The following is a 27,446-nucleotide window of genomic DNA, read 5'->3' as shown; positions in this document are numbered from 1 at the left end:
GTTGTACAGCTTTTTTGGGGGGGAATAACAATCATCGTTTGTTATCATGAAGAAAGGACTGAATAGGTGTCTTAGTGAGGCTGGTACTTTGCTTCTGCCCTGGTTTCACTACCTGTCAATTCAGTAGTCCTGCACTTCTGACTGAAACAGCTGGGGTGTGTTTAGAGAGGAGGTGCCAGATAAGTGGCTGTTTGGTGTTGCCTGTGCATTTCTGTGGATGTCCAACATACAGCTTGTCCCTTTTGTGGGAATGAAAGGCAGCATGTAGCTCTCAGTGTGGTTTGAGTGTTGGGCTCAGGGTACAGCAGGGAGCACTGCTTGACTGGCTCATGTGAGGGTGGAAGGAAAGCTTTCAGAGGAGGAGGAGATGGGGTGTCCATCTTGGCACCTGACGGTGTGCCGGGAGCTATGTACAGGTTGAGATGTGGCTGTAATCTGGTGTTTCTGCTTGTTCAGAGTGCTCTCCTGGATTTCTACTTGAAGACCATCCTTATGAGCAAGACAAAGCCTCAGAAGCATGTGCTGGTGAGACAGTGTTTAGAGCTGCTTGTGATGTTGTCCACAGGCAGCACTGCCCTGTGCTGAGTGCCCTGTCCCCTTTGCAGGACAGCTGTTCTCCACTGCTTCGCTACATGTCCCATGCTGAATTCAAGGACTCTGTCTTGCCAACTCTGCAGAAATCCCTGCTGCGGAGCCCTGAGAATGTAACTGAAAGTGAGTCTGTCACCTCTGCATTGCTCTGTAAAAGAGCCTAAATCCTTATCACTCTGGAGCTGTTGGGGCAGTGTCACTCTGGGCTATGCTTTTGGTCACCGAGTGCAGGCAGGATTGTCTGGCATCAGGGGTTAAACATGGAGAAGCAACAATTGTGGTGTGATCCCAAGTGTCAGGGTGTGTGATACCTACTGTTTGCACCAAGGACAGGATTTCACAGCCGAGTGCTAAGAATAATCCTGAATTATTCTGTTCATTTGGCATCAATTTCAGTAGGTTTTTAAAAAACCTAAGGAGTTAGTACTCCTTACTAACCTGCCTGCTCTTGATGTGAACTGTGAGGAAGAGTGTTAAAATGCTAATGGCATATCACATTTTGTTAAGTAACTGTTTTTATCTCTTATGTTGTCAGCAATCTCTTGCTTGCTCGTATCTGTGAACCTGGATCTTAGTCAGTATGCTCTAGACATCGTGAAAGGACTGGCCAGTAAGTACTCTCACTTCTGGAGGGAACTATGAATTCAGAATAAAGCTTTCTACAACTTTCTGGCTGTACCTACAACAGCTTGATTGCTGGTGAAAAGGTTGTTTTAGGTGGGAGGGAGGATGATGCTGTAAATTGGAACTGGAATAGTTCACATGGTGGTTCCAGAAGCTGCTTTAAGCCACATGTAAAGATAATCCTTACTTGCTGATTTTATGCAGTTTGTCATAAGGATCTCTTGGCTCGTGTGTTATTTTCTAGGTCATCTGAAATCCAACAGTGTGCAGCTGATGGATGAAGCAGTTGTGGCATTAAAGAACTTGGCTCGGCAGTGCAGCGATCCTTCAGCTGTGGAGTCTCTGGGCAGGCACCTTTTTGCCATCTTAGGGGGTGAGTAAATTGTAGGATAAGCAGTGGGGATGAATCAAGGTTTGACAGCCTCAAGGAGTTTTGTGTATTGTATTTTCTGTTCTCTTTGCTGCCTGTATGGAAGGGGTGGCTCAGCCTGGATCAGGAATAATGGGGAAAGCTTTAGTGTTTTGGAGGAGATTCTTGATGTAACACAGAGCTGTTGTCTGTAATCACCTCTCACCTTTGTGTTTCTTGTTGGCAGGCTCAGAGGGGAAGCTGACAGTTGTTGCTCAGAAGATGAGTGTCCTTTCAGGTGAGGATCCTGGAAGAAAGCTTCTCTGGTGGAAGAAATTGAGCAGAAGGCTGAATGGAAGGGATCTGTACCTCAGCCTTTAGGATTTTCAGCCTGTCACTCTAAATTGGCTATAATTGAAGCCCTAAAGGGTGCTGGATACCATATACCAGTTAGTGACTCTCTATTCAAAGAAAATAATTGGCTGATAGGCCAAGAATTTTCTTCAAAGAAGAAAATTTTCTTCAAAGACTTGCACCCAGAGTGAAAATGAAGACAGAGATCTGGCAGCGTGGTACATGGTGGATGTGATATCCAGATGTAGTGACAAGAAAAAGAGATGTCTGTGCAAGGAGTGAAGTGTGAAGGGTCGTTCTTGATTGGTTTTAGATGTTGTGCTGCTGCTTTGGGAACTACTGAGAGAATTCTGTCCTTTCAGGGATTGGCAGCCTTAGTCACCATGTAGTTTCTGGACCCTCCAGCCAAGCTCTGAGTGCAACTGTGGCTGAGCTTTTCATCCCTTTCCTGCAACAAGAAGGTGAGACCTCTTGCCTTTGTTCTGGGTTTGCTAAGCTGTGTTCATCTTGAACAGGGTTTTCACATGGTTATTCAAGACTAATCTGGATTCTTGCCTGCTGTGTAAGAGAATCTGTTGCCCTGTTTTGATGAGCAACCCCAGGGCGACTGTGTTGTGCCTGTTAGGAGCACGTGTTCTTTTCCTGCATCCTGATGTTGTTACCTGCTTTCTGTTTTCTGTTCTGTGCTTTCTGCAATTGCTGAACTGATGTGAGCTCTGTGTTTCTCCCCAGTCCATGAAGGCACATTGGTTCATGCAGTCTCTGTCCTGGCTCTTTGGTGTGTTCGCTTCACCACAGAAGTTCCTAAAAAGCTGATAGAATGGCTAAAGAAAGCCTTCAGCCTTAAAACCTCGACTTCAGCAGTGAGACATGCCTACCTGCAGTGCATGCTAGCCTCCTTCAAAGGTAAAACTGGGCAGCTGTTAATAACTCTTGGTTGTGGGGCTTAGGAGGAGAGTTAGCAACCTTTGTACTTCCTGACACAGAGAGCTGTGCACATTAGGAAAGATTTTGTAAGGCAGTGTCTTTTTACTGACCGCCTTCGTATTTCTCCTTAAACTCTTTTGCCTTCAGGTTTGTAAAGGTGGTTTGTTTCACTGTATGACTAAAATCGCTGTCCATCATGCTGTCTTTCATATATCTCAAAGTAATTTTTGATTGATTTTTGTCTTACAATTAAATTCTAGCTCAGGGGGCATACTTCTGCTCTATATAGCACCCAGCACAGTTGGATCTTGGTCTCTGGCTTTGACTTTTGGAAAGTCTAAAAAAAAATTTCTGTATTTGAAATGAAGAACTTAAGAAATTACTCTCTTTTGGTATCCTCTCAGGATTGACATCTGTTGGTCCTGCCCCCTCTGACTGCAGCATTTCATCCACATTTGTAGACCTGTGGGATTCCTTAACTTCTGAATGTTTGAAGAGAAACAGATGGTCATGTCTTGCCAGGAATTTGCTTTCCCTCTCTCAGGCAAACATTAATCTTTGAAGTCAGACTTCCTGTGATTTGAAGTGATTCCTTTAATGTAACTGAATTAGCATTTCTTTTGCATCCCATGAACAGAAACTTAATCTGCTGAGATGGGACTGTTCTGTCTGTGAGAAAAGGACTGGTTGCCATTGAGCTTTTCATAGCTGCAATTTAGTGATAGTGATTGGCAATACTTTGGGAGATTCTGTGTTCCCAGTGTGTGTCTGATTCCTCTCCTTGTCTCCTGGCAGCAGAAAAACCATTGATGCCTGGGTTGTAAAGTGAGGACCATGCTGTTTTGTAATTTGTCTTTTTTGTCCCCTCAGGTGATACATTATTGCAGGGAATGGACTTGCTGCCGATGCTGATCCAGACAGTAGAAAAAGCAGCATCTCAAAGTACTCAGGTTCCCATGGTAACTGAAGGAGTTGCTGCAGCTTTGTTGATCTGCAGGATGTCTGTAATTGAGGGACAAACTGGTAAGGTCACAAAACAGCTGGCAGAATCCAATATAAACAGATTCTGAGGGTTAACACTTTTGACAGTGTGCAGGAGATACTATTTCTTAATCTGTATATAGTTTCTACACAGAGCATCATTGAGCTTCTATAAAGCAGGGAAAGATTAATTCCCATCTCTCTCATTTATGTCAGTGAAGAGTTCTTACTCTTCCATGGCTTTACAAATTCCAGCTTCCATTCACATAGGGCAATATTCCTCTTTATTCTGACAGGAGATTTCACCCTGACCTTAAGTGGTTGGATTTGACTGATGCATTGGAAGTATTATATGATTGTTATTTGGGTAGTGTTTTTACAAACCTTTGGAAAGCACAGGGACTGGAATTCTTTCTCCCATTAGAGGATATTACAAGAGCTCTCTTGACTTCATACATCTGCCAGGACATAAAATCCGGCGTGTTCTACCAAAAGTAACACACCACTTTCCTCCTCTTCTTTACTTCTAGGAAGGTTTGCCCTATGAAAGATTAAGGTGAATCAGACTTTACATTTCACAACTATAAGTCAGAGAAAGGTATTTTTGTCAGCTGGTGTTTTTTGGGTGTGTTTATGGTTCTGCATGAGAGAAATGAGAACCTTAGAATTGAAGACCAGGAAAGCTAGAAGTAACTTGAGGAATTTAAGGAGAGAGAATTCTACTGTATTTTATGTACACTGATGAGTTCTGACTTATTTTGAAACATCCTTGATGGACATCTGTTCTTTTCCTGTCAGAGTCTAAGCTGAGTGGTTTCTGGCAGCTGATTTTGGATGAGAAAAAACAAATTTTTACATCTGAGAAGTTTTTGCAGTCTGCATCAGAGGAAGGTAAATTGGCAGTTACTGTATATCCAGTTGCTGTTTAACTGTGTTTCTTAGTACTTGACAACTACTGTTGTTAGCCCTGTTCTGTGTCCTTGGAGAACAGTTTCAGATTAAAAGGAGGTGTGTGTGTACTCTTCAGAGTGCATCTTCAGTAGCTGTAGGCTAAGCTTGAAAATGAATTAATTTATTTCTTGATGAACCTGAGTTATCACTCATTTATCATTCCAAATGATAAAGAAATGGATGGGCCTTGTGACAGATGACACTCAGTACCCCTTTCATTGCCATTGAAGCTGTTTTGGAAGGGCTCAGGAATTAACAGAACAGAAGCACTGAGCGTGGTGTTTATAATTTGTTTTGCTCTGTCAGCTTAGGCCAAAATAGGTCACACACAATGGCCAGGAAAATTGTCCTGGGATCCAGCTAACAACATTTCAGTGAAATCATGGTTCAGTTCCCAGTGTTGGCAGATCTGAGTTGGATTTGTCTCTAACTTCAGTGAGAAGATTATGTAGAGGCTCAGCTTGGGGAGCTATTTTAATGTGTCCTGTTTGCTGTTCATTTGTTTTCAGGTAAAAAAAAATCTGTTTCCTTACAAAGTCTCATTCTGTTTTAAATATTTATCTTTTCCCCCAGCCATGTGCACAGTGCTGCAGCTGACAGAGCGCCTGCTCTTGGATCATGCACAGCGGCTGCCCGACAGCAAAGTTCAGTACGTACGGTGCACTTGTCTGACCCCAGAGTGCTGCTGTGGGCACTGGGGAGGTGGGCCTGGGAATGTTGAACTCGTGGTGCCTTTGTGTCCCCTTGGCTGCAGAGCTGGCTCCCTGGCTAACCCCTGTGTCCGTGTTTGCAGGCAGTTCCACCGTGCCCTGGTGGCCGTGCTGCTGAGCCGCACCTGGCACGTCCGCAGGCAGGCCCACCAAACCGTGAAGAAGCTCCTGTCCTCTCTGGGAGGGTACAAGCTGGCCTATGGGCTCTTGGAGGAACTCAAAGTGGTTCTCAGTTCTCATAAGGCGAGTAGCCAGCAAGTGTCTGCTCAGAGAGATGTCTGAGTGGTGCCAATCACCTCCCTGCCCTAGGTTTGCTGATAGCATTGACATACAGGCTGATGTGAACAGGATTCAGCTCCAGATGGATGATCTTCTGGAATGCCACTTTTTACAGGATTGCTGCATATTACAGTATCAATGTCTGGGGTATGCCTAGTCTTCCCTACATACATAGAAAAGACATATGCAAAATATTTTGGGGAGGAAGCTGTAGTTTTCAATGTATTTTTATTATTTTAATGCAGATTTAATACCTGCTGAAAGACCAAGCGCTTCATTTCTTTTTTTGTATCTTGGTTCTTTATAAGCCCTGGCCTATAGACTGCAGAAGTTGAGCATAATGTTCCCAGCCAGCTGGCTCAACCTTTTCCAGAGTCTTTGCCAGAAGTGATCATTTTAGTTTTATTTTACCCCAGCTTGCCAAATCCAATATAGTCCTCCATTCCTAATCTTGTCACTGTCATCCCTGTGCTTTGGTTTGCTGTTATCCTTATCCCCTTCTTTCCTTTGAAAACTTCACGTTTTTGGTATTGACAGGGAGATGGCATTCAGCCTGGTGTTACTGTGGGGAGGTGTGTTCAGGTCTCAGGGAGGTTTGGTGTTCTCCATTCAGGTTCTGCCTCACGAGGTGCTGGTGACAGAGGCAGGAGAGCTGTCGGAGCTGGGAAGGACATACATTCCCCCTCGTGTGCTGCATGAGGCCCTCTGTGTCATCTCCAGTGTGGCAGGGCTTGATGTGGACTCCTTTGAGCCAGAGAAGCTGGCCCTGGAGATGCTGCTGGTGAGCCATCATCCATCTGTAGGTAAGTGCAGAGAAAAGACTCTCATGGCCAGTGTATGAGTTTTTATTGTACCTTTTCGTTTTGTTGTGCCAGCAACCTGCTTCATGTTTATTATCCTCATTTATTCTTCTTGCTAGTGGCAGTGCAGCCAGGGCTTTGGCCAGCCCTCCTCATCAAGATGAAGATAGATCCTAAAGACTTCATTACCAAACATCTGAATGACATTTTACCCAGGATCACCAACTACACTCTGGAGAACCAGGTGATAAGCTGCTTTCCTTATGATAGTTTTGGGAGATATCTGGGAGGAGTTCAGTACTAACTGGTCTATAAGGAAGGAGAGCTGTCTAAAAGGTGTGGAAGAGGGAGGTTAAAAGAGATTGTCTCTGGGAAAAGGAGCTGGGATTTAAGAGGAAAATAATGTACCAGCAACTGAGTAGAATTTTAGATAACATTCAAATACCCACTGAACTGAATTGGGGATTGGAATGTAATGGGGGCTGTCTCAGCAGGATGTACTTCTCAGAGACAATTTTAAGCAAGACTGATTATGTTTTTTCCTCCATTTTCCTGACAGTCATCTATGAATGCAGTGGGGTCTCTCTCCCTGCTTTTACCTGGCAGAGTGCTCCCACAGCTCATCAGCACTATCTCAGCATCAATGGAGAATCCAGCTCTGTGCCAGGTTACTCGAGAGGAATTTGCCATCATGAAGACACCCGAGGGAGAACTGTATGACAAATCTATAATACAGAGGTAAGTCTTCATAATTTCTGTGCATCTGGGGATGGATTGATCACTGCTGATATTCTTGTCAGTGGGTGACTGGGTGTGTCAGATACTCTTTCTGCACAGAAGTTCCTGGATTTTTATTCCTGGTCCTTAGTCCAGAGAAGTGCTGATTCTTTCTCTACTTTTCCTTCTCAGTGCTCAACAGGATAGTATGAAAAAGGCTAACATGAAGAGGGAGAACAAAGCTTATTCCTTCAAGGAGCAAATCATTGAGCTGGAGCTGAAGGAGGTGAGTTGATGGAAAAAGGAATGCCAGGCTGGTCAGAATCTTCACTGCAAGTTTTGTGTTGTTCCATGGCTTCTGGCATATGTCTGTGTGCTGGTAGGAAAGATTCTCTGAACTACTTGGAATATTTCTATCTGTATGTATCCCATTTTTTAAACAAAGGTTGACTTCTCTTAGCTCTGGGGAAGGTGACATAGCACCCCCTGTAAATGAACTGCACAGCACTTTTTAATGATACCAAATAATTTGTGACCAATGCAGAGAAACTTATGCTGAGGGACACTAAAGTGCTGTTAACCTGCTGATTTCCATTTTGTGTCTGTACTCAAGAGGGATATACTTGGAAGGATATTTTGGTACTGTTTTAAAAATAAATTGCAAAAAACCCTGTTTCCAACTTGCTTCTCTGACTAACTGAAGGGATGGTGTTTGTAGCTCCCAGATGATGACCATGGCTCTCTGTTGCAGGAGATAAAGAAGAAGAAGGGAATAAAGGATGAAGTGCAGCTGACGAGCAAGCAGAAGGAGCTGATGCATGCACAGCTGGAAAGGGAGGCCCAGATAAGGAAACGGCTGAAGGAGGTGAGTTTTGGTTGTATTTTTTGTCACCTCTGAAGCCACCATGACCCCTGTCACTTCGATGGAGAGAAAATGGTGTAGCAATCATCTGTTTGTTTCTGTTATTAGAAATGAGATTGAATTGATTTTTTTCCCAGTGGAGCTTTTTTTTTTTTTTATGGTAATCTCTTGAATTGTTTTTCTAACAGCTTGATAATGAGCTGGAAACAGCTCTAGGACTCCTGGACACTGTAATAAAGAAAAAGCCTCCCGGTCTCACTCAGTACATCCCTGGTCTCATCAGTTCCTTCTTGCCACTTTTTCGATCTCCTTTGGCTGCTCCAAGGATTAAGAAGCCTTTTCTTTCCTTAGCTTCCTGTGTCATGCCTGCTCGACTGAAAACCTTTGGTGAGTATTTGCAGTTGCTTTTTAAGGGCAGGTCATTTTGAAAGTGGTGAAAATTCTTGCTCTTACAGACTGTGGATCATGACCTTGTACCACAGGAAGCCAAGAGGAAAAACCACCTGGAATAGTGCTTAGGGAGATGACTGTGATTTCCCAGAGATCCTACTGCTGGGTAGGACTGGGACCAAAGACAAGGGCTTGTCTGGTCAGTGACCAGCTCTGAGGAGCAGCTGGTCACTGTGGGACCATCTTCCTGTGCAGAGTTTGGAGGGTGTGAGTGTAACTCACACACATGAAGAAATCTGTCCCCTGAGAGCCCTGGCTTGGGCTTCCTGCTCTGAGTCTCTCTGCAGCCTGGCCTCTTGCCCAGAGCTTTGTTCCAATTCTTGGGTCTGTGTTCCTGGGGCTTTTTCTCTCAAGAACTCTTTTTGTTTAGCCCGCTCATGGATTCTTCACTCTTCCATTCCAGGTACTCTGGTAAGCCATGTGACCTTGCGCCTGATGAAACCAGAGTGTGAATTAGATGAATCCTGGTGTCAGGAAGAGCTGCCTATTGCTCTGAACAGAGTGGTCAGTTTGCTGCATGCCCACACCATTCCCAGCCGAACCAGCAAGGGAGAGCCAGGTATGAAGTGTGGTAGATGGGGTACATCCTGCTGACACTGCCCCCACCTCCAATAACTAGGGACTGCTTTAGTTTTCAGAGTTTGTATTATATTTTGCAAACAAAACTTCACTTTTTCTTTTTTAATTGGATAGCTGTTCATAGCTGTGAAAAACCTTAAGGGTTTTTTCCTGCTAGTAGTAGTAGAAGTGATGTTGCAACTATAGTTAAGTGTAGAAATGAAATAACAGTATTTTTTCTTAAAATGGTTCATACAGAAATAACAGCAGTGAAATTAAGGTTCATCTTTGCCAAGGACAGCTCCTACCTTTCAGCACCACTTAGCATAAGGGATTCAGTGAGACTAAGTGGAAAGACAAAGTAATTGCTTGTTATCTGTGATCGCAGCAGTGAAGTGCCCATGGCCTCTGCTTGTTTGCTGTGTGGTGCTGCAGTTCATGAATATTTTATACTGGCATGATTGTAGAAAGAGCAGTTCTCTCCACTCTGTAACGTGACGGCAAGCGGCAATATTTTTACAGTGCAAGGTAATGATTTGAGTTAAAGTAAACTTTTTTTCTTGATTTTTAAAAAATTTTATTTCCTGGAGTTAGTTTTTATTTAGGTTGCTTCCAGAATCTTCTTCACAGTGGAGTGCACAAGTACTTGTGCCACTCCACTGAAGATGACAGTTCAGAAGAGGAGGGTTGTGTGAGTCCTTTGGGCGTAGGGATGGCTTTGGCTGTCTCAGGGTGTACTCTGAGAGAGGTGGTTCACTACACCCAGGCTTTGGAGCTGTTCATCAAATAACCCAGTCAAAAGCTGCTGTGGTAGATGGTATATTTTTAAGGGATATGTGGGATTCTGCTTGGTCCCTTAGCCCCGTAGTTCAGTTCTCTGGCTGTTCAGTGGTGTGACTGGTGTCACTGTCACAGCTGACCAGTGGCCATTGGCCATGCTGATCACCACTTCAGTGCTGAACATCTCAGTGATAATTTGATGTCACCATTGTGCAATTTATTGCTGTAGTAAGTGCACATTCATTAACATTTGAATCCTTTTTCAGGCTTATTTCTAGAAAATAAGAAAATAGTGGAAGTATTTTCAGTCCTTCAAGATTTCCTATATTGTTTAATTATACTAATATCTAATTATTTTTTTCCACTTTTGCAAGAGAAGGGCAGTAGTTTCCTCTGTTGGACAAGTCATACTATATTCCCAAAGGATTTTTCCTAATTTTCAAAGTTCTTTGGAATATACTTGTGTGATATGATTTAGTAGAGATTAATTTCTTAGGTTACTATGAGACCTAAGAGGTACCATACCTCCTTGTAATGTGGATGACAGAATTTATCATTCATTGCTGAAATGCCAAGATACATCCTATAATCTTTCTTGTGTTGGTCAATACCAGCTACTGTATGAGTAGAACATTTTTCTCCTCCAGTAAAGCTTTCTTCCTTCTGCTGTGTATAGAGGGACAGTAGTTTAAGGCTAAAAATATCCAGCCAATAATTTAAAAAGTGTAAAAGCAAACAGATACTGAGCAAACAGAGAGAAAAATCCCATATGAGAAATAGAGAGGGTTTTACTGAAGCTGTTCATGTTAAATAGGAGCTCAGAACGTGTTTGGGATTTAGTATTTCTCCCTTGAACTACTTTTGCAGTATTTTTGCCCTAGATAAGCTGACTAATACTGCAGTATTGTATCTGCAATGCTCTTCATCTGCATTTAGAAATTTAAACTTGGGCGTTCTCTGTCAGCACAGATAGGATATAGAAAAGAAATGTTTTCTTTAGACACCTGATACTTGAATATTAACTGGACTAATGAAAGACTGGAAGGAGCATTTGTTGTATGCTATAGCCAAGGCCCTGTAGAAAGGAAGGAGCAAAATCTTTTAACAATGGGAATCCAAAAGCTTTAACTTTTTCAGGGAGGGGAGGGGAGTTGAATCTTGCACCAGAATTAGACAGACTTAATTCTCAAGGATCCAGATGAAGGCTGGAATGACAGATTAGCTAGGTTGGTAGGAAGTGTTTAAAGGAAATGCAGCTGACAAACGGTCTTGCTTTGGGACAAATGCATTTTATAAGTGACTGTCTAATTAATTGAATTGTTTCAATTCCATTTACAGTATGTATTTCTATACTCTTGAGGGATTGGTAGTAATTTGAAATCCTAATGTGACTTTAATTGAAGCCAGGTAGAATCAGAGAATCATTTAGGTTGGACAAGACCATTAAGATCATCAAGTCCTACCCTTAACCTCACACTGAAATGCCAAAAGTCACTTTTGGAGCTACACTGTTGCTGCTGCTAAAGGGCAAATACTTAGGTTTACTCAGCATCTTTGTGCATGAGGCTGAAGCTTGGCCATATCTATTATGGGCTACTCAAGTTTACCTTTTATACCAATCAGTATTATCAACCAAGTCATGGAGGATCAGCTGTGTTCACAGGATGTTTTTTTCCTTTTCACAGGTGCTGCCCCATTATCAGCTCCAGCATTTTCCTTAGTCTTTCCTCTCCTGAAGACGGTTATGACTGAGACCCCCCATAACAGCGAAGACAAGGAGGAGTTCCTGGTCAAGATTCTGCAGATTCTTACAGTCCATGCTCAGCTGAGATCATCAGGAAATGGCCAGTCTTTGTTGGTGGATGAGGTGAGAGCTGTGGGTTCAGATGATCTCCTTCAGATGAGCCATGGGATAAAACAGCTGATGTGTAAACTGGACAAAGCAGATGAATTCTCCAGGTTAAAGTTACCTGTATAGGATTGTTTTCTGCCATGGGTTTGGTACCTGTCCAGCCCTAGGTTTTGACTGGGATGTTTTAAGGAGTGTCATACATAGGCAAGGCACTATGAAATCACAGGATAAAAGTCTTTTTCCTTCCTCCCCTGCCCTTTTCTCCCCTCAACCTTTCAGAATGGCCCAGAGTTGCTGCCCCGCAGGGACATGCTGGTTCTGCTGACCCGGGTGATAGGAACAGGTTCTCCACGGTTACAGGTGAGTGATCAACTTCATAACCACAGTCAGCATTCTCCCTAAGTTTCATCAGCATCTAAATGACGGAAATGTACCCACCGATTTAAGTCTCTGATGCTGGTGGTAGATACATTCCCAGTTTTCTTCTGTGTTTATGGTATTCTTGGATTAAAATGTCTTCATCTTTTTTTCTGTGGATTTTATTGCACCAAATATATTCTTCAGTCTTCCAGAGGTGACATTTTTTCTTTCTCTAAGGCCTTGCTCTTCCAGATAAGCTCAGTAGTCTCTCCTCTCAGTGTTTGTTGTAAGGGATGAGGTGGCAGAAAGGTCAGTAATAAAAAGCAAAGAGTTGGGCTGAACTTGTCACAGTTTTGTCACTGTTCTTTGTGAACTTCTTCTGCCGTGGCAGCACTCACTGCTTGCCCTGACAGCAGTTCAGGGTGTAGTGGAGTCCGTGCCACGTGCTGGTGCTGTTGTAGGTGCTGGCCTCGGAGGCGCTGACGGCGCTGTGCGCGAGCAGCAGCGGTGAGGACGGCTGTGCCTACGCCGAGCAGGAGGAGATCGATGTGCTGCTGCAGGCCCTGCAGTCTCCCTGCATGAACGTTCGAGATGCAGCTCTCAGGGTAGGTGCGAATCATTCAGGGTCACACCAAATTCCTTAAGTTTTTGGGAGGTGGATCTTCTCTAACACTGATGCAGAGAGGTGTCAGCCGTGATGCCTGGGTTTGGGCAGCGTGTCAGAGGCAGTCTGAACAATAATGCTCCAAGTCATGCTCTTTGTGCCGGATTTATCTGCAGAAAGGGGTCCTCTGGGTTTATCCACACCTTTGTTTCTTAAAAGAGGTATAATTAGGACTACTTAACACCTTCTGTTTACAACTGGATAGAGCTTAGTCTTAAAGAGAGAAGCTGTCAAAAATTCCTGTCTGTACTAGGCCTTGTTATTGGAAAGCTTCGGGCTTAGTCACTTCTGAGAACACAGAAAGAAAAGCGTCAAGGGTGCTTGGTGTTCTTTGCCATTAAACAAATTCCAGTTTAGCCCACCTGAGCTGTTTTGTCTGTACTTAGAAGCAGAACACATTGTAGTTACCAGAGGCTCTCTGCAACCTGTCTGTGGAGCACTGTTCTTGAGTTCCACCATTTCACTTACTAGCAATAGGAAGTCCTTGACCACCATGGGCAGTGTAAGGCACAAGCAAACATGAATTTTGACACTTCCAATCACTTGAGAGCTTGACTTGCCAAAAGTTTTAATTGTTTTAAAGCATCTGTTTCTAAAAATCAGATCCTTGCACTGATTTTCCTGTTAACTCAGGGACTGATGGAGCTACAAATGGTTCTACCAACCCCAGACAGTGATGAGAAGAATGGACTGAACCTGCTGCGTCGCCTTTGGGTGGTTAAGTTTGATGTTGAAGATGAGATTCAGAAGCTGGCAGAGAGGTAAGGTTCTTCTTTGTTGATTGGGTTTTAGGGGCACCTCTTCTCTGCCCAAGGCATGGAGCTACACTCAGCTGGAGGGCAGCTGTAGGTCTCTGCAGTTGTACATGTGGCAATGGCTTCTTTGCTGAAGGGTGACCCATCACCTCTGTGTGTGTGCTGCAGGCTGTGGGAGTCCATGGGTCTGGAGCTGCAGCCTGACCTGTGCTCCCTGCTGATCAAAGATGTCATCTACCACGAAGAGGCAGTGCGACAGGCAGGGGCTGAGGCTCTTTCCAGAGCTGTAGCTCAGTACCGAAAGCAAGCAGCAGAGGTCATGAGCAAGCTCACAGAGATCTACCAGGAGAAGCTCTATGTAAGTACTTTTGCCCTAAGGGGTTAGGCATGCCCCTAGGCATGCCCTAACAGGCATGAGCTGCTGCTTTATTTTGTTGCTCACTTTTCCTTCTGTCTGTCTTGAAGATGTGCATTGAATCTACTGTTGTCCTGTTTGAACTTAGCACAGACTTCAGTGTCTTGAACTTCATGTTATCAGCCACTAATGGCACCATTGCACAGGTGGGAGGGGTGCCTTAGATGATACAGAAAGGCTGTGGTAGGCAGTGTCAGTTGAAGTAATTTTGACTTCAAACTTGCTTTCTGCTTGTCTTTTTACTTTGCTCTTCTGCTAGTGGTATCATAACTCTGTGCACTATTATCAAATGGCTTTGCAGGTGTGGTTGCCAAATTTTCTGCATGCCTGTCCTTGGAAAAGGCATTTTAATGAAATTTTTTCTCCTTCCAGAGGCCACCTCCAGTTTTGGATGCTTTGGGACGAGTGATATCTGAATCACCACCTGACCAATGGGAAGCAAGGTACAGTCGTATTCAGATTGATCTCATCACTTCCTGTGCACCCAAATGAAATGGTTTTGATTTTTATTTAGAACAAAAAATTACATGCAGTTGTATTGACTTGCTGTTTTCATGTGCCCTTCAAGCAAACTGGGAGCAGGTAGAATTCCATCAAAATATTGGGTGCTGTCATCTCATTATCCTGATAAAAACAGTCTTTCCTTCTCAGGCTGTCTGATTTTTGTCTTAGCTTAAGGTGTTCCCACCTCTGTATGGGCCATTGATTGTTTCAAGAGCAGCAGTGCAAGCCTTAATGAACTGGCCAAATTCCAGATTGGATAATTACTTTCTGTTTACTTGTATGTTCTGTACAGGTTTAATTGGAGATCATCTTGTTTGCTACTTGTGTTGAGCTAATCTATCCTTTAATGCTGATGTACCTTGTTGTAAAGCTGCTGCATTTCAGCAGTAGTTCAAGTGATCCTGATGTCTAAGTTGGCTCAAGTATCCCTAAAGCCTAATTGAGATAAAAGCTATTATATGGCTGAGGGATTGTTGTCCTTGTGGGAGACTGCAGCATTGAGTTATGTAATGAAATGCACAGAGCTTGGACACTCTGAGGCATTTTGTTTCCATCATGTTCTCGCTCTCAGTTTCTGTAATTGCTGCTGATAACAAATGTGACTGTGAACTCTCAGTTCTGTGAGAAGTCAGTAAGCTCACAAGCTCATCACCTTCTTCTCAGGTGTGGCATAGCACTGGCCCTTAACAAGCTCTCAGAGCATCTGGACAGTTCTCAGGTGAAGCCCCTCTTTCAGTTCTTTGTGCCGGATGCTCTGAATGATCGCAGTCCCGAGGTCAGGAAGTGCATGTTGGATGCAGCTCTTTCAACACTCAACACTCACGGCAAAGTAAGTCTGAATGTTTCCGTCTCTGTCAGGGGAAAAAAATGTAATGGATTTGTAGATACTGCGTTGCAGCCCATAGAGTTAAAAAAAAAATAAATTCTTAGAGGTTGCTGTTACTTGTAACAGCTGAAAACTTTCATTTAGGAATTTTTGTGTTCAGAGTTGTTCTGTTAGTGTCTAGAGTTGACTAAGTGTGGTTCATCCCTGCCATTGCTATAAAACATAATATCTCTGGATCAATTAGAGTTAAAATAGTATAAAAGTATTAAAAGTACGATCAGACCATAGATCTTTTAATCCTGCGAAGATGAGAATTCCTTTTCAGGCTTCATGCAAAGCAAGACATGAAACCTTGATGATTGTTTAATTAAACTTAAAACATTCAGGAACTGAGGACCATCCTTCTCCCTGCCAGCTCTTCCCCAGCAGTGTCAGATGGGGAAGGTGTGCAGGGTGTGAATTGCTCAGCTTCTGATTTCCTCATATGTGCCAGTCACCTCTGAACATATGTCTGTATTCTTTAGTTTAGCCCACGACAATTGGGGTATTTTCATATTATTCATTCTTTCATTATGTTTCTTAGAAAAACAATGTGAAGTTTGATGTTTCTGCTCTCCCTTGGCAAATGGGGCAAGAAGAGGAGCGGGCATTGATGTTCAGGCCTGGAAGCTTGTGTTGCTTCTGGCAGAACATCATGCTGGCAGGCTTGGGGATTCTAATTTTGAACTAATTTCTCTCTAGCAGGAAATATTTGTTGCCTGTCGGGATGGTACAAGGTTTTATGTGATGTGACACATGAAATGAACTGTAAATACAGTGTGATTGTTCAGTTGTTGGCTCAGAGAAGAACAAACAAGTCCACTGAGCATAACAAATCTCATTCTGAGTGGACTCTAGTGGCAAGTTCTGTGGTTTTGTTTTTCAGGACAATGTTAACTCTCTCTTGCCAGTGTTTGAAGAATTCCTGAAAAATGCTCCTAATGATGCCAGTTATGATGCTGTCAGGCAAAGCGTGGTCATTCTGATGGGGTCACTGGCAAAACATCTGGACAAGAGTGACCCTAAAGTGAAACCAATTGTTGGCAAACTGATAGCAGCCTTGTCCACCCCTTCTCAGCAGGTAGGTGCCTTTGGGATGAGTTGTCATGTTCCACACAGAGGCAGGTTAACACCAGGATACTGTTAGGGATGGCAGACAGATGAAAAATGGTGACAGAAAGGTTTCCCTTGGGGTGCATTCTAAGGGGAATTTATGTTGATAATGACTGTTTTGTGGTCTGGTGGCTGGTGGATTGTTTTCTAGGTTCAAGAGTCAGTGGCAAGCTGTTTACCACCTCTAGTGCCTGCAATTAAGGAAGATGCAGGAGGAATGATTCAGAAGCTGATGCAGCTGCTGTTGGAGTCTGATAAGTATGCTGAGCGCAAAGGTGCAGCCTATGGTCTGGCAGGCCTGGTGAAAGGGCTGGGCATCCTCTCTCTCAAGCAGCAGGAGATGATGACCACGCTGACCGATGCTATCCAGGACAAGAAGAACTTCCGCCGGCGGGAGGGTAAGGGACAGGAGCTTTTCCATCCACATACTCAGGATTTCTCTTGTACCTACTACCACTGTGGTCAGGTGAAGTTCCTGCACCCCTGTGTTTGGTTTAGCTACATCTATTTTACTAAAGTTTGCCAAGAAAGAAATGGGAAGTATCTCTTGTGAGGCTGTTGGTTGTGTATAGTATCCCAAAATTCACATTGTGGTGGAAGAATTTCTAGTGCTAAACGATACGGATGTGCCCCCCTTCTCCTGTTTCCAAAGGCAGGTGATGCTGGGGGGGAGAGCTCCTTTTCTGAGGCCACAAATCCCTACAACAGCACAAGCCATAAGGGCAAGAAAGCAAGAGACTTTCAGCTGTGAGATTTCAGTGCTTTTGGAACAATATTTGGCAAATTGTATCTTCTTTTCCCATGCTCCTTAAAAGAAGACATCGTCTGACTGTCCTTTTTGGGTTTTTAGGGGCTCTGTTTGCCTTTGAGATGCTCTGCAGCATGCTTGGGAAGCTGTTTGAGCCCTATGTGGTTCATGTGCTGCCTCACCTGCTGCTTTGTTTTGGAGATGGGAACCAGTACGTGAGAGAGGTAAGGTGCTTTAAATTTCTGCTATCACAAAGTGTTAAAAAACCCAGATGGAATGGATATGGATGTGAATCCTGTTTGTAACAAGGCAAATAGAGAAGGTGACCTATCCCTTGAGATAGCACTAATAACAATTTGATCTTCTTAGTAACTGAAAGCATCTGATCTCATTGGCCATTAACTGGGAGCTACTTAGCCAGCTGCATCACTGCACTGAGACACTATTTACATGAAGGCTTTGTTCCCAGAGAGTCTCAGAGGAAGGAAAACAGTGTTGTGTCACAGTTTGTAAGTGTTCTCTTCTCCTTGGAGGCTGCAGATGACTGTGCCAAAGCTGTAATGAGCAATCTGAGTACTCATGGAGTGAAGCTGGTTTTACCATCACTTCTTGCAGCACTAGAAGAGGAATCTTGGAGAACTAAAGCTGGTATGGACTGATATGCTCCTGTCATGACTGAGAGTGACCCACAGTTCCCTTTGCTGTCATCCCCCTTGTGTATTCCTTCATCCCTACACATGGCCATGATGGTTTATTGTCTTATAAGGGACTGTGGAACTTCTCCAGCTTCTTACAGCTGAGGTTCCTGACACATTTGAGTAACCCATTTCCTTCCTGGCATATTCAAAGGGACAGTTTGTATCCCATCTCTATAGTTGTCCTTCAGAACCTGAAATTTTCTTAACATATTCCTTCTCCCTTGTACAAAAGAAAAGTATTTTTTGGTGTCTTTAGGTGCCATAGAGTGACTTAATGCATTTCAGCCTTTCTTTGTGTTCTCTGACTGGTAGATTTGAGTTGGAAGTAAATATGATCATCATCTCATGTCAGTTCTTAATACTGTGCTTTGTCTTTTCTTTTGTCTTTTTTTTTTCTTGCCGTACTTTCTTCACAGGCTCAGTGGAATTGCTGGGGGCTATGGCATACTGTGCTCCCAAACAACTCTCCTCCTGTTTACCCAACATCGTGCCCAAACTCACTGAAGTGCTGACAGATTCCCATGTGAAGGTGCAGAATGCAGGGCAGCAGGCTCTTAGGCAGATTGGGTCTGTCATCAGGAATCCAGAGATCCTGGGTAAGACCTGTCTGTGCGTCTCTAATGTCCTGATGTGACTGTGGTTTATAATAGCAAGGTTTAGGTTCACGGTATTTAGGATTAAATGCAAATTTGTATAGAAATGAAACTAGTCCTACAGAAGTAAAACATCAAAGCTTAACAGCAACTGTCTGCTTCCAGGGTTTTTAAATATTCCTGTCCATTTTTTCATCTGATGTTAATAGAGTTTCTCTTGTCCTTGTGCTGCTTGTTGCCTACAACATCCCATGAGAGCACACCAGCTCATCCTGACACGTTTTTGGTTTATGTACAAATAAAGTCTTTTCTCTCCTTTTAAAAAACATTCAGCAATTGCTCCAGTTCTGTTGGATGCTCTTACTGACCCCTCCAGGAAGACTCAGAAGTGTTTGCAGACTCTACTGGACACCAAATTTGTCCATTTCATTGATGCACCATCCTTAGCCCTGATCATGCCAATTGTTCAGAGAGCTTTCCAGGATCGTTCCACAGACACCAGGAAAATGGCTGCCCAGATCATTGGGAACATGTACTCCCTGACTGACCAGAAGGTACAGTGCTAAAATAGCCCTCTAACTGTATTCTAATTGATCACTGTGACAAGCACTAGAGACAATTTATTTTGCTTGGAGATTTTGCTGTTAAGATAGAAAATACTATCATCCATGCACCTTCTTAATTAAATGTATGTAAATGAGCAGATGACTATAAGGGTAGTGACAGTTCTCAGGTCCTTAAGACTGTCAGCTTTGATTATCTAGTTATTACCAGTTTATCCCTGCAAAAAGGTCTTGTAATTTTTACCATATAAGAAATGCCTTAAGAAACAAACAAGTGAAACAGATCAGCTGCTGACAAATGGATCCAGGGTTTGTTTGAAAAGTATTTGTAGGACCTGACTGTAGGCTAAAGATCTGTGTTTAATTTTTGTGCTGATAATCTCTACATTTAAACCTTGTGTAAACGTTAAAGAGTGTTGGATTTTCCTAAGACACAAACTGCTGGGTTGTGAATGAGCATTAAAAAGGTTTTGAGTGATCTGCACAGAACTGGTGTTTCTTGGACTTGCAGAATAATTTACTATGCTTGTCTGTAGTATAGTGAGAGCAGCTAATTAAACTCTCAGGATGTTAAGGATGTTTGCTGATTATAAGGAGTGAATGTCCTTTACATGAAGGTAACTGTGTTTTCTCTCATTTTGAATCTGGTTCTGACTTTTTGGGCTCTTTGTTTTAGGATCTGGCTCCGTACCTACCCAGTGTGACCCCTGGACTGAAGGCCTCTCTGTTGGATCCTGTACCTGAAGTAAGTCTTTGTACAAACACAGTTTGTCTTTCAGTGCATTAGGTTAAACATTGTCCTCATCAGTCTGGCATATCTGTAGCACCTTTGACTGGACATTTTGCAGATCTCTGTTTCTCTTGTCTGTTAGGTGCGCACAGTGTCTGCAAAGGCCCTGGGGGCCATGGTGAAGGGTATGGGAGAGTCGTGCTTTGAGGATTTGTTGCCGTGGCTGATGGAGACACTGACATATGAGCAGAGCTCAGTGGATCGCTCTGGTGCTGCTCAAGGTGGGGACAGCCCTGTGTGAGCACTGAGCCCAGGTCTTCTCATATTAAATCAGATTAGCTGCTTGGTTTTTTGTGTGTATCAGCTCTGTTTCCTGCTTTTTTACCCCAGGTTTGGCTGAGGTTATGGCTGGGTTGGGGGTAGAAAAGTTGGAGAAACTTATGCCAGAGATTGTAGCAACTGCCAGTAAAGTGGATATTGCTCCACATGTACGAGATGGTTATATCATGATGTTCAACTACCTGCCAATTACCTTTGGAGACAAGTTCACTCCCTATGTTGGTCCCATCATTCCTTGTATCCTTAAGGTATGTAGCAAAACTGAAGAATTTTATTTATCAGAGAATAAAAATAAGCCTCCAGAATATTTTAAGTAACATTTTCGATAATTGTGAGATGTCCAGAGACTTGTCCAGCTTGGCTGGACTACTAGAAAAAAAGGGAATTTAAATTATAAATTCTTTCTCCTAAGTTATTGGTTGCTGTCATTTACTTGTGGTCACGAGTAATTTTTTTGAAGTTGTCTTTGTGCATCACAACTCCATGGTTCATTCGGTTTTCATGGCGGAGATAGAAAACATTGGTTTGTTTTCCTCCTGTTGCTTTTGTGTACTGTGCTGAAAGGCTGAGTTTTCAGAGCCCCTTTTGTGCCTGTGTGCAGGCCCTGGCAGACGAGAACGAGTTTGTGCGGGACACGGCGCTGCGCGCGGGGCAGCGAATCATCAGCATGTACGCCGAGACTGCCATTGCTCTGCTCCTGCCACAGCTCGAGGATGGGCTCTTTGATGACTTGTGGAGGATAAGGTAAGGCAGAACCAGCTTAGCCACAAACGTTTCCCTTCTATGCTTGAAAAACTGGTGTGATTTAGGCTCTGTGTTGCTCCTTGAAAAAATGCAGATACCTCCTGTGAAGCAAAAAACAAGTGTCTCTTTTTGCTTGTTGATTTGATTAGGATGCCTTACAGCCCTTGAGTCTGCAAAGCCCTGCCAGGCTGGATCAGGTTTCCTACTACCTGCAGAGCATTCATGCTGCATTATTAATTCTGGCAATGACTCTGAAATGCACTTCCAAGGCAGTTGATGTGGCAATATTTAGCCCTTGTGTACTGTTTTTCATTTCTCCAAATGCTGAGCAAGTTATTGTTCTCCTGTGTATGAAGATGCGCAGTGGAGCACTCACAGCCAATAGCAGTTACTTAAAAATTAGCTGCACGAAATGATTTGTGCCAGCTGAGTGCTGCTAAGTACTCTTGCCCCAGCTGAATGTCGTTTGGGTTAGACAGATGCAGACAATGTCTTGTTCCTTTTTAGTGTAAAGGTTATTCTTGGATTCATTGTTTTGATTTGAAAATTCTCTCAGCCCTTCCAGTTTGGAATTCACTCCTTCCCTTTCTCTTTATCATGCTGCTTTCGGCCATGTCAGCAGACTGATGTAACACATCAGTCCATGCAGCATTTCAGTGCAGACCCAGCTGTGCTTCACATTTGGCTCCAGCCTGTAGCTGACATCCTGTCAGAATTGGACAGGTTCTGCCTGAGCGCCCTGTTTGTAACACTTGACTTGCTCCTGTTGCCAGGTTTAGCTCAGTTCAGCTCCTTGGAGATCTTCTATTCCACATCTCAGGAGTCACTGGAAAAATGACAACAGAAACTGCCTCAGAGGATGACAACTTTGGAACAGCCCAGTCAAACAAGGTAAAGCCGTTCTTGCCTGTTGTGCCTTTATTTTTTTCAAATTCTCCTATTTTGAATCAGCACGGACAGCCTGCTGGAAAGACATACTGAATAATCATGCATTCTGTTCTTTTTATAAATGTTAGGGACAGATAATACAACTCTGTGCTATTTCTTTCCAGGCTATCATTAATGCTCTGGGAGTGGAGAGGAGGAACAGGGTGCTGGCAGGGCTGTACATGGGCCGCTCGGACACGCAGCTGGTGGTGCGCCAGGCCTCGTTACATGTCTGGAAAATCGTTGTCTCCAACACTCCTCGCACGCTGCGGGAAATCCTGCCAACACTCTTTGGGCTTCTCCTGAAATTCCTGGCCAGTACTTGTGCAGATAAACGAACGGTGAGGAATTAAGTTGTGCCTTCCTGATCCTGCAGGTGACTGTAGAAAATAACTCCTGAGGAACGCGAGATAATTCTTCTCTATAAGTAACTCCAAAGCTGTCTTCAATTTAACTGAGCATGAGCAGGTCTGAGTTCTCTGCTGAAGGCAACTGTGATTGTTGATGACAGTAAAACTATTTTTCAATGGTTATTTCTAATACTGTTTCCATTCTTATGCTCTGTCTGCACTATGAACAGTAGCATATGGTCAAAAGTGAACATTTGCTCACAGTTCACCTTCTAAAGTTTTATAAAAGAGGAAAATAATTAATACATTTTTGGGGACAGGTTGCAGCACGGACATTAGGAGACCTTGTCCGAAAGTTAGGGGAGAAGATCCTTCCTGAAATCATTCCTATCCTGGAAGATGGACTGAGATCAGACAAGAGTGATGAGAGGCAAGGAGTCTGCATTGGTTTGAGCGAGATCATGAAATCAACCAGCAGGGATGCGGTGAGTCACACGGGCCAGGTGAAATTCCCATTTTCCCCAGGTATTGATGTTATGGTGCAGGTATTGTACTTGAGACAGAAAAATATAGCTAGTGTTCTGTGATCTGAAGTCAGGGCTTGTAACTAACAGAGAGTTGCTGCTCAGGCAAATTGTATGAATTTATCAGTCGATAAATTTAAATATTGCCTTTTATGAGATATAATACTAGAAATCTTCCACTAGGTAGCCTTAGAGCACTGCAGCTATTTGTGCTGATGGATCCTGCTTTTCTTCCAATATTATTCCAAGCAAACTGCAGTTTAGTTTCAGTTGTGCAAATTCTGCATTCTTCACTACTTTACTGAGCATCTGTTGTGCTTCAGATGTTGTGTAATTTTATCTCTTCATCCACAGGTGCTGCTTTTCTCTGAGTCCCTGGTTCCTACAGTGAGAAAAGCACTGTGTGACCCTCTGGAAGAAGTTCGAGAGGCTGCAGCCAAAACATTTGAACAGCTGCACTCAACAATTGGCCATCAGGCTCTTGAAGACATCCTGCCCTTCTTGCTGAAGCAGCTGGTAAGCATTGCTCAGCATTAGTCAACAGCCTGATTAATGATGTTGTGGGACAAGTTTTGAATAATTAACTTAAAGGAGCAGGAGAATTGTAGTGGCAGACCTACCAGGGAACAGCAGCAGTATTTTGTCTCCTCCTGGAGTCATCCTAGCCAGTGGTAGGGAAGATGTTGTGGCTTAAGTCTAGGCCTAAGAATTGCTACACCTGGCTCTGTGATGGATTTGCCACTGTCACCCAGTGAAGTTGCTTGGCCACCATGCCTGAAATGGAAAATCTTTCTGATGTGACGGAAGAGCTTGTTTTGGGTTTTTTAAGGTACTATGAAAATATGAGAACATTTTTAATAGAAGGACTTGGTTTTGTTTTTATGGTCACATGGCAAATTGTCCTTTGAAACAGGGTTTAGCTTGGTGTTTCACAGATCATTTCTCAAGTTTGTCTCTTTCTCTTTCCCCATAGGATAATGAAGAGACAGCTGACTTTGCTGTGGATGGTCTTAAACAAGTCATGGCTGTCAAGAGCCGTGTGGTGCTGCCTTACTTGGTGCCAAAGGTACAGTGGGAAACAAACCTTAAACTTGATATCTCTGCTGTTTCCTCTGCTTGCTGCCGGTTTTCTTTGGACCAATAAAGCAAAAGAGAGAGCATAGTCTGAAATTTTCTTCTGATTTTGTGCTCAAAACATTGTTATTTGCCTTGTGATGCATAAATATTTCATGTTGTAGAGAAAGTGAGACTCCTTCTGAAAAAACTTTCTGCTTGTCTCAATTTTTGGTGTTATTTTTTATTTTTGTAGCTGACTACCCCCCCAGTGAACACCCGGGTGCTGGCTTTCCTCTCCTCAGTGGCAGGGGACGCTCTGACACGGCATTTGAGTGTCATCCTGCCTGCCATGATGTCTGCACTCAAAGAGAAGCTGGGCACCAGTGAAGAGCAATTGGCAAGTAGCACAGCTCAGCTCTTTGTTGTGACAGGTTGCCTGAAGATAGTGCACCAGGTTTACTTCCCATCCCAGAATCTGTGTTCTCTAGATTCACAGATTGCATGTTTAATTTCAGTCCATTAGCTTCTCCAGGATGAGTCTTTTTGCCTGGTGGCATATTGTGAGTCAAAAAACGTATGCTTTCCAAATCTATTTGTATCCATTTAAAAGTCTCCTTGGCCTGCTATAAGGTACAATTCTCAGTTTGCTTATTCCTGGAGAGCTGCCAGGAAGTCTAGTTAACTTTGTATTTATTCTTGGTGTAGAAGACTGAGAGATTAAAGGGCTACAGGGAGGAAATCTCCTATTTTGCATGCTGCACTCCACACATACTACTTTCCAAAACATCTGGTGTTTGGACTCCAGAGAACATCCTGGAGTTGTGACTGTGGACAGACATTTTCATAATCAGTTGGTGCTTTAGGAATGAGTGACAGAGTCCTGTTGTCTTTCTGCTGTGGATGCCCATTAGATCAGCTTCTAGCCCCAGTCTGCCTGGAGATCTCTAATGTACCCACAGACGTGCTTGTAATTAGGGCTGTGATGCACAGCGTTAAACTACCTAAATCAGAAGAATGTTATCTGACACGACTCGCAGTCTCTCATGGGTGAGTAAGATGGGGGAGACTGAGCTACTCTAATTTTTGTAAATTAGCCCTCCTGCAGCTGCTGGAGCAATCAGTTCAGCAGAGTTTGGTCACTTGTTAAATTTTAAGAATTGGTCATACCTGTGTCTGCACCAGGACTGAGTCAAACCTTTAATGGTGATGTGGCCAGCTCTTTAATGAGAAACAATTAGCAAGGGGGTTGTGTTGTAGCATTTATCTAGAGACAATGCTAGGGATAACATGGAGAAACCTGGGGCTAAATTTGACCTTGTTCTGTTTGAGAGCTAATGTGAAGTTAATTTGGACTCTTCAGGAGATGGCAAACTGCCAGTCTGTGATCCTGTCCGTGGAAGATGATGTTGGACAAAGAATTATAACTGAAGATTTGCTGGAAGCTACCCGCAGCCCTGAGCTGGGCATGAGACAGGCAGCAGCTGTCATGCTGAATATCTACTGCTCCAAGACAAAAGCAGACTACACTGGGCATCTCAGGAGCTTGGTTTCAGGCTTGATTCGCCTGTTTAATGACACCAACCCCATAGTTCTGAATGAAAGCTGGGATGCACTTAATTCCATCACCAAGGTGAGAGGCAGCTTAAAAAGGTTACAGGAGTAATGCCTGGCCCGAGAAGACTTCACAAAAGATATCTGGATGTCATGTTGCCTGATCTTTGTTTTACCCCTCTCTCCTGCAGAAATTAGATGCTGGGAACCAGCTTGCTCTCATTGAGGACCTGCACAGGGATATCCGGATTGTAGGGAATGAGGCCAAGGGCGAGCATGTGCCAGGATTCTGTATTCCTAAGAAGGTAAAGGAACGGAATGAGTGTGGATTCATCACAGCCACAGTATCCCACCTTTGGGGAGAGCTGATTTATATTATAGCTGTTAAAAGCAGTGACTATTTAGGCGTTCCAAACCTGTATATTGGAGGGCTTTTTATAGGTTAGAGCTCTTGATTAACCCTACAGAAGACCCCTCTTGCAGTGAGGTCTCTGACAGTTCTGTTATACACGTAAGTTATGGTTGCTGGCTGCTTTTTGTGGGGGAGTAACACTGGACTTCTGTGCCAAATTTCTCTGGTTTAAAAATTCCTTGAGCCGCCACCACTTTTCTCATAGCAACTGGCTTAGTAAGGTGGAGAGGCATGAAATCAAACCAAATAAAAGTAGCTCTGTCAATGTGGAATCAGGCAGCTGAAGGTCAACAGGAAATTGAGAGAAACTCTCCAAGTTTGTGCATCTGGTGTATAATAGCAGCAAAAATGAGATACATATTTCTTGCATCTTAGCTTCTAAGCTTTCTTATCTGATTTTGGTGACAGGGAGTGACTTCCATACTTGTGGTGCTGCGGGAAGGTGTTTTAACTGGTAATCCAGAACAGAAGGAGGAGGCAGCAAAGGCCTTAGGGCTGGTTATAAAGCTGACTTCTGCTGAAGCTCTCAAACCATCTGTGGTGAGCATCACTGGGCCACTCATTCGAATCTTGGGAGATCGGTTCAGCTGGAATGTCAAGGTGGCTCTGCTTGAAACATTAAGCCTTCTTTTAGCTAAGGTAAGATTCAAAGTATTGGACTGTGGTTTGTGAACATTTTCCATGGCACCGTTCAGAAATGTTGCTGTTCATGTAAATGCAGCTGGGATGCCTGCTGCTGTGGATTTGATATGTAGGATATGCAATTTGATATGTAGGATATGCAATCCACTGTAACTGGATTGCATTCTTCCAGCAGCTTCTGGCCTACAAAAAAAGCCCCCAGTGCTGAAACACTGGGCTTCTTAGAAATACTGATAAATGCTGATCCCACTTTCAAGTGATTAAAACCCACCATGAAATTAATCTCTCCAGTATCCACCATTTTAATGTATTGTTAAGTGCAAAGATCTTATGTATCTTTGAACAGAGCTGAGCTTTTATTCAGTGCTCTGAGTACAAAATGCTCTGAGTACATGATAGTGTAAAATTTCTCAGTGCTACCCTTGTATTTCAGTGTGAAGAAAAGATAATTAGATTGGAAAAGGTCAAAGGTTTTGTGGTAAATTGTTGTTTCATGTCTTTCCTATTTTAGTAGCACATTAGATTTAACGAGAGTGCTCTGATAACAAACTGCTGTAGAAGAGGTTTTCAGGCTTTGATCTCTAGCTGCTATTTAATACTTGACTGCACCACTTTCCCTTCTTCCACTCTGGAATAGGTTGAGATTGCTCTGAAACCGTTTTTGCCCCAGTTGCAAACAACGTTCACCAAAGCTCTGCAAGACTCAAACCGCGCTGTTCGCCTTAAAGCTGCCGATGCTCTTGGGAAGCTCATTGTCATCCATGTCAAAGTGGATCCTCTCTTCACGGAGCTCCTGAATGGAATTCGTTCCAGTGATGACTCTGCCATCAGGTAAGCTGCAGCTGAGAGCTCAGACCTTCCTGCTTACTGAGGATGAAAGAAAGAGTTGGGATGAATGAACAAAACCCCCCCATTAGAGTAAGATGCATGTATTAATGAAAGCGGTGGACTGTAAACCAGGAATGGGGGTGATGGGGCCTTCCTGTGTCAGAAGGTGAGCTGTGAGAATATTTAGGAGAAAGAGTGCTTGGAGTCTGCCCAAGCAGACCTGCATATCCCCAAGCAGCCCACTTCCAGATAAAAGGCAGTATTGACTGTCAGTCTGACC

General features: G+C 43.5%; 1 protein-coding gene across 2 annotated transcripts in view; it reads left to right on the top strand.

The window, feature by feature from the left end:
* GCN1 (GCN1 activator of EIF2AK4) overlaps positions 1-27,446 on the top strand; it is a 38,026-nt gene that overhangs the window by 4,577 nt on the left and 6,003 nt on the right. For both annotated transcript variants that reach the window (XM_041420346.1, XM_041420347.1), the window contains exons 8-52: positions 457-525; positions 606-714; positions 1,127-1,201; positions 1,460-1,588; positions 1,812-1,862; positions 2,281-2,379; positions 2,651-2,824; positions 3,716-3,868; positions 4,625-4,717; positions 5,351-5,426; positions 5,571-5,730; positions 6,380-6,569; positions 6,686-6,810; positions 7,126-7,304; positions 7,476-7,569; positions 8,035-8,148; positions 8,334-8,532; positions 8,999-9,154; positions 11,619-11,800; positions 12,065-12,145; positions 12,607-12,750; positions 13,443-13,570; positions 13,733-13,922; positions 14,352-14,422; positions 15,147-15,312; positions 16,235-16,429; positions 16,613-16,859; positions 17,312-17,433; positions 17,743-17,857; positions 18,324-18,503; positions 18,834-19,054; positions 19,740-19,808; positions 19,936-20,074; positions 20,184-20,380; positions 20,734-20,876; positions 21,650-21,767; positions 21,929-22,144; positions 22,474-22,638; positions 23,032-23,193; positions 23,651-23,743; positions 23,987-24,130; positions 25,094-25,363; positions 25,476-25,589; positions 26,105-26,335; positions 26,976-27,169. In XM_041420346.1, coding sequence (XP_041276280.1) covers positions 457-525; positions 606-714; positions 1,127-1,201; positions 1,460-1,588; positions 1,812-1,862; positions 2,281-2,379; positions 2,651-2,824; positions 3,716-3,868; positions 4,625-4,717; positions 5,351-5,426; positions 5,571-5,730; positions 6,380-6,569; positions 6,686-6,810; positions 7,126-7,304; positions 7,476-7,569; positions 8,035-8,148; positions 8,334-8,532; positions 8,999-9,154; positions 11,619-11,800; positions 12,065-12,145; positions 12,607-12,750; positions 13,443-13,570; positions 13,733-13,922; positions 14,352-14,422; positions 15,147-15,312; positions 16,235-16,429; positions 16,613-16,859; positions 17,312-17,433; positions 17,743-17,857; positions 18,324-18,503; positions 18,834-19,054; positions 19,740-19,808; positions 19,936-20,074; positions 20,184-20,380; positions 20,734-20,876; positions 21,650-21,767; positions 21,929-22,144; positions 22,474-22,638; positions 23,032-23,193; positions 23,651-23,743; positions 23,987-24,130; positions 25,094-25,363; positions 25,476-25,589; positions 26,105-26,335; positions 26,976-27,169 — 6,542 coding nt within the window. The remainder of the gene's footprint in view (positions 1-456; positions 526-605; positions 715-1,126; positions 1,202-1,459; positions 1,589-1,811; positions 1,863-2,280; positions 2,380-2,650; positions 2,825-3,715; positions 3,869-4,624; positions 4,718-5,350; positions 5,427-5,570; positions 5,731-6,379; positions 6,570-6,685; positions 6,811-7,125; positions 7,305-7,475; positions 7,570-8,034; positions 8,149-8,333; positions 8,533-8,998; positions 9,155-11,618; positions 11,801-12,064; positions 12,146-12,606; positions 12,751-13,442; positions 13,571-13,732; positions 13,923-14,351; positions 14,423-15,146; positions 15,313-16,234; positions 16,430-16,612; positions 16,860-17,311; positions 17,434-17,742; positions 17,858-18,323; positions 18,504-18,833; positions 19,055-19,739; positions 19,809-19,935; positions 20,075-20,183; positions 20,381-20,733; positions 20,877-21,649; positions 21,768-21,928; positions 22,145-22,473; positions 22,639-23,031; positions 23,194-23,650; positions 23,744-23,986; positions 24,131-25,093; positions 25,364-25,475; positions 25,590-26,104; positions 26,336-26,975; positions 27,170-27,446) is intronic.

The sequence above is a fragment of the Onychostruthus taczanowskii genome, unplaced genomic scaffold (genome assembly GCF_017590055.1).
Source record: "Onychostruthus taczanowskii isolate IOZ18803 unplaced genomic scaffold, ASM1759005v1 scaffold64, whole genome shotgun sequence".
Taxonomy (NCBI): domain Eukaryota; kingdom Metazoa; phylum Chordata; class Aves; order Passeriformes; family Passeridae; genus Onychostruthus; species Onychostruthus taczanowskii.
Note: the sequence above shows the minus strand (reverse complement) of the source record. Positions and strands in the feature narration are given on the sequence as shown.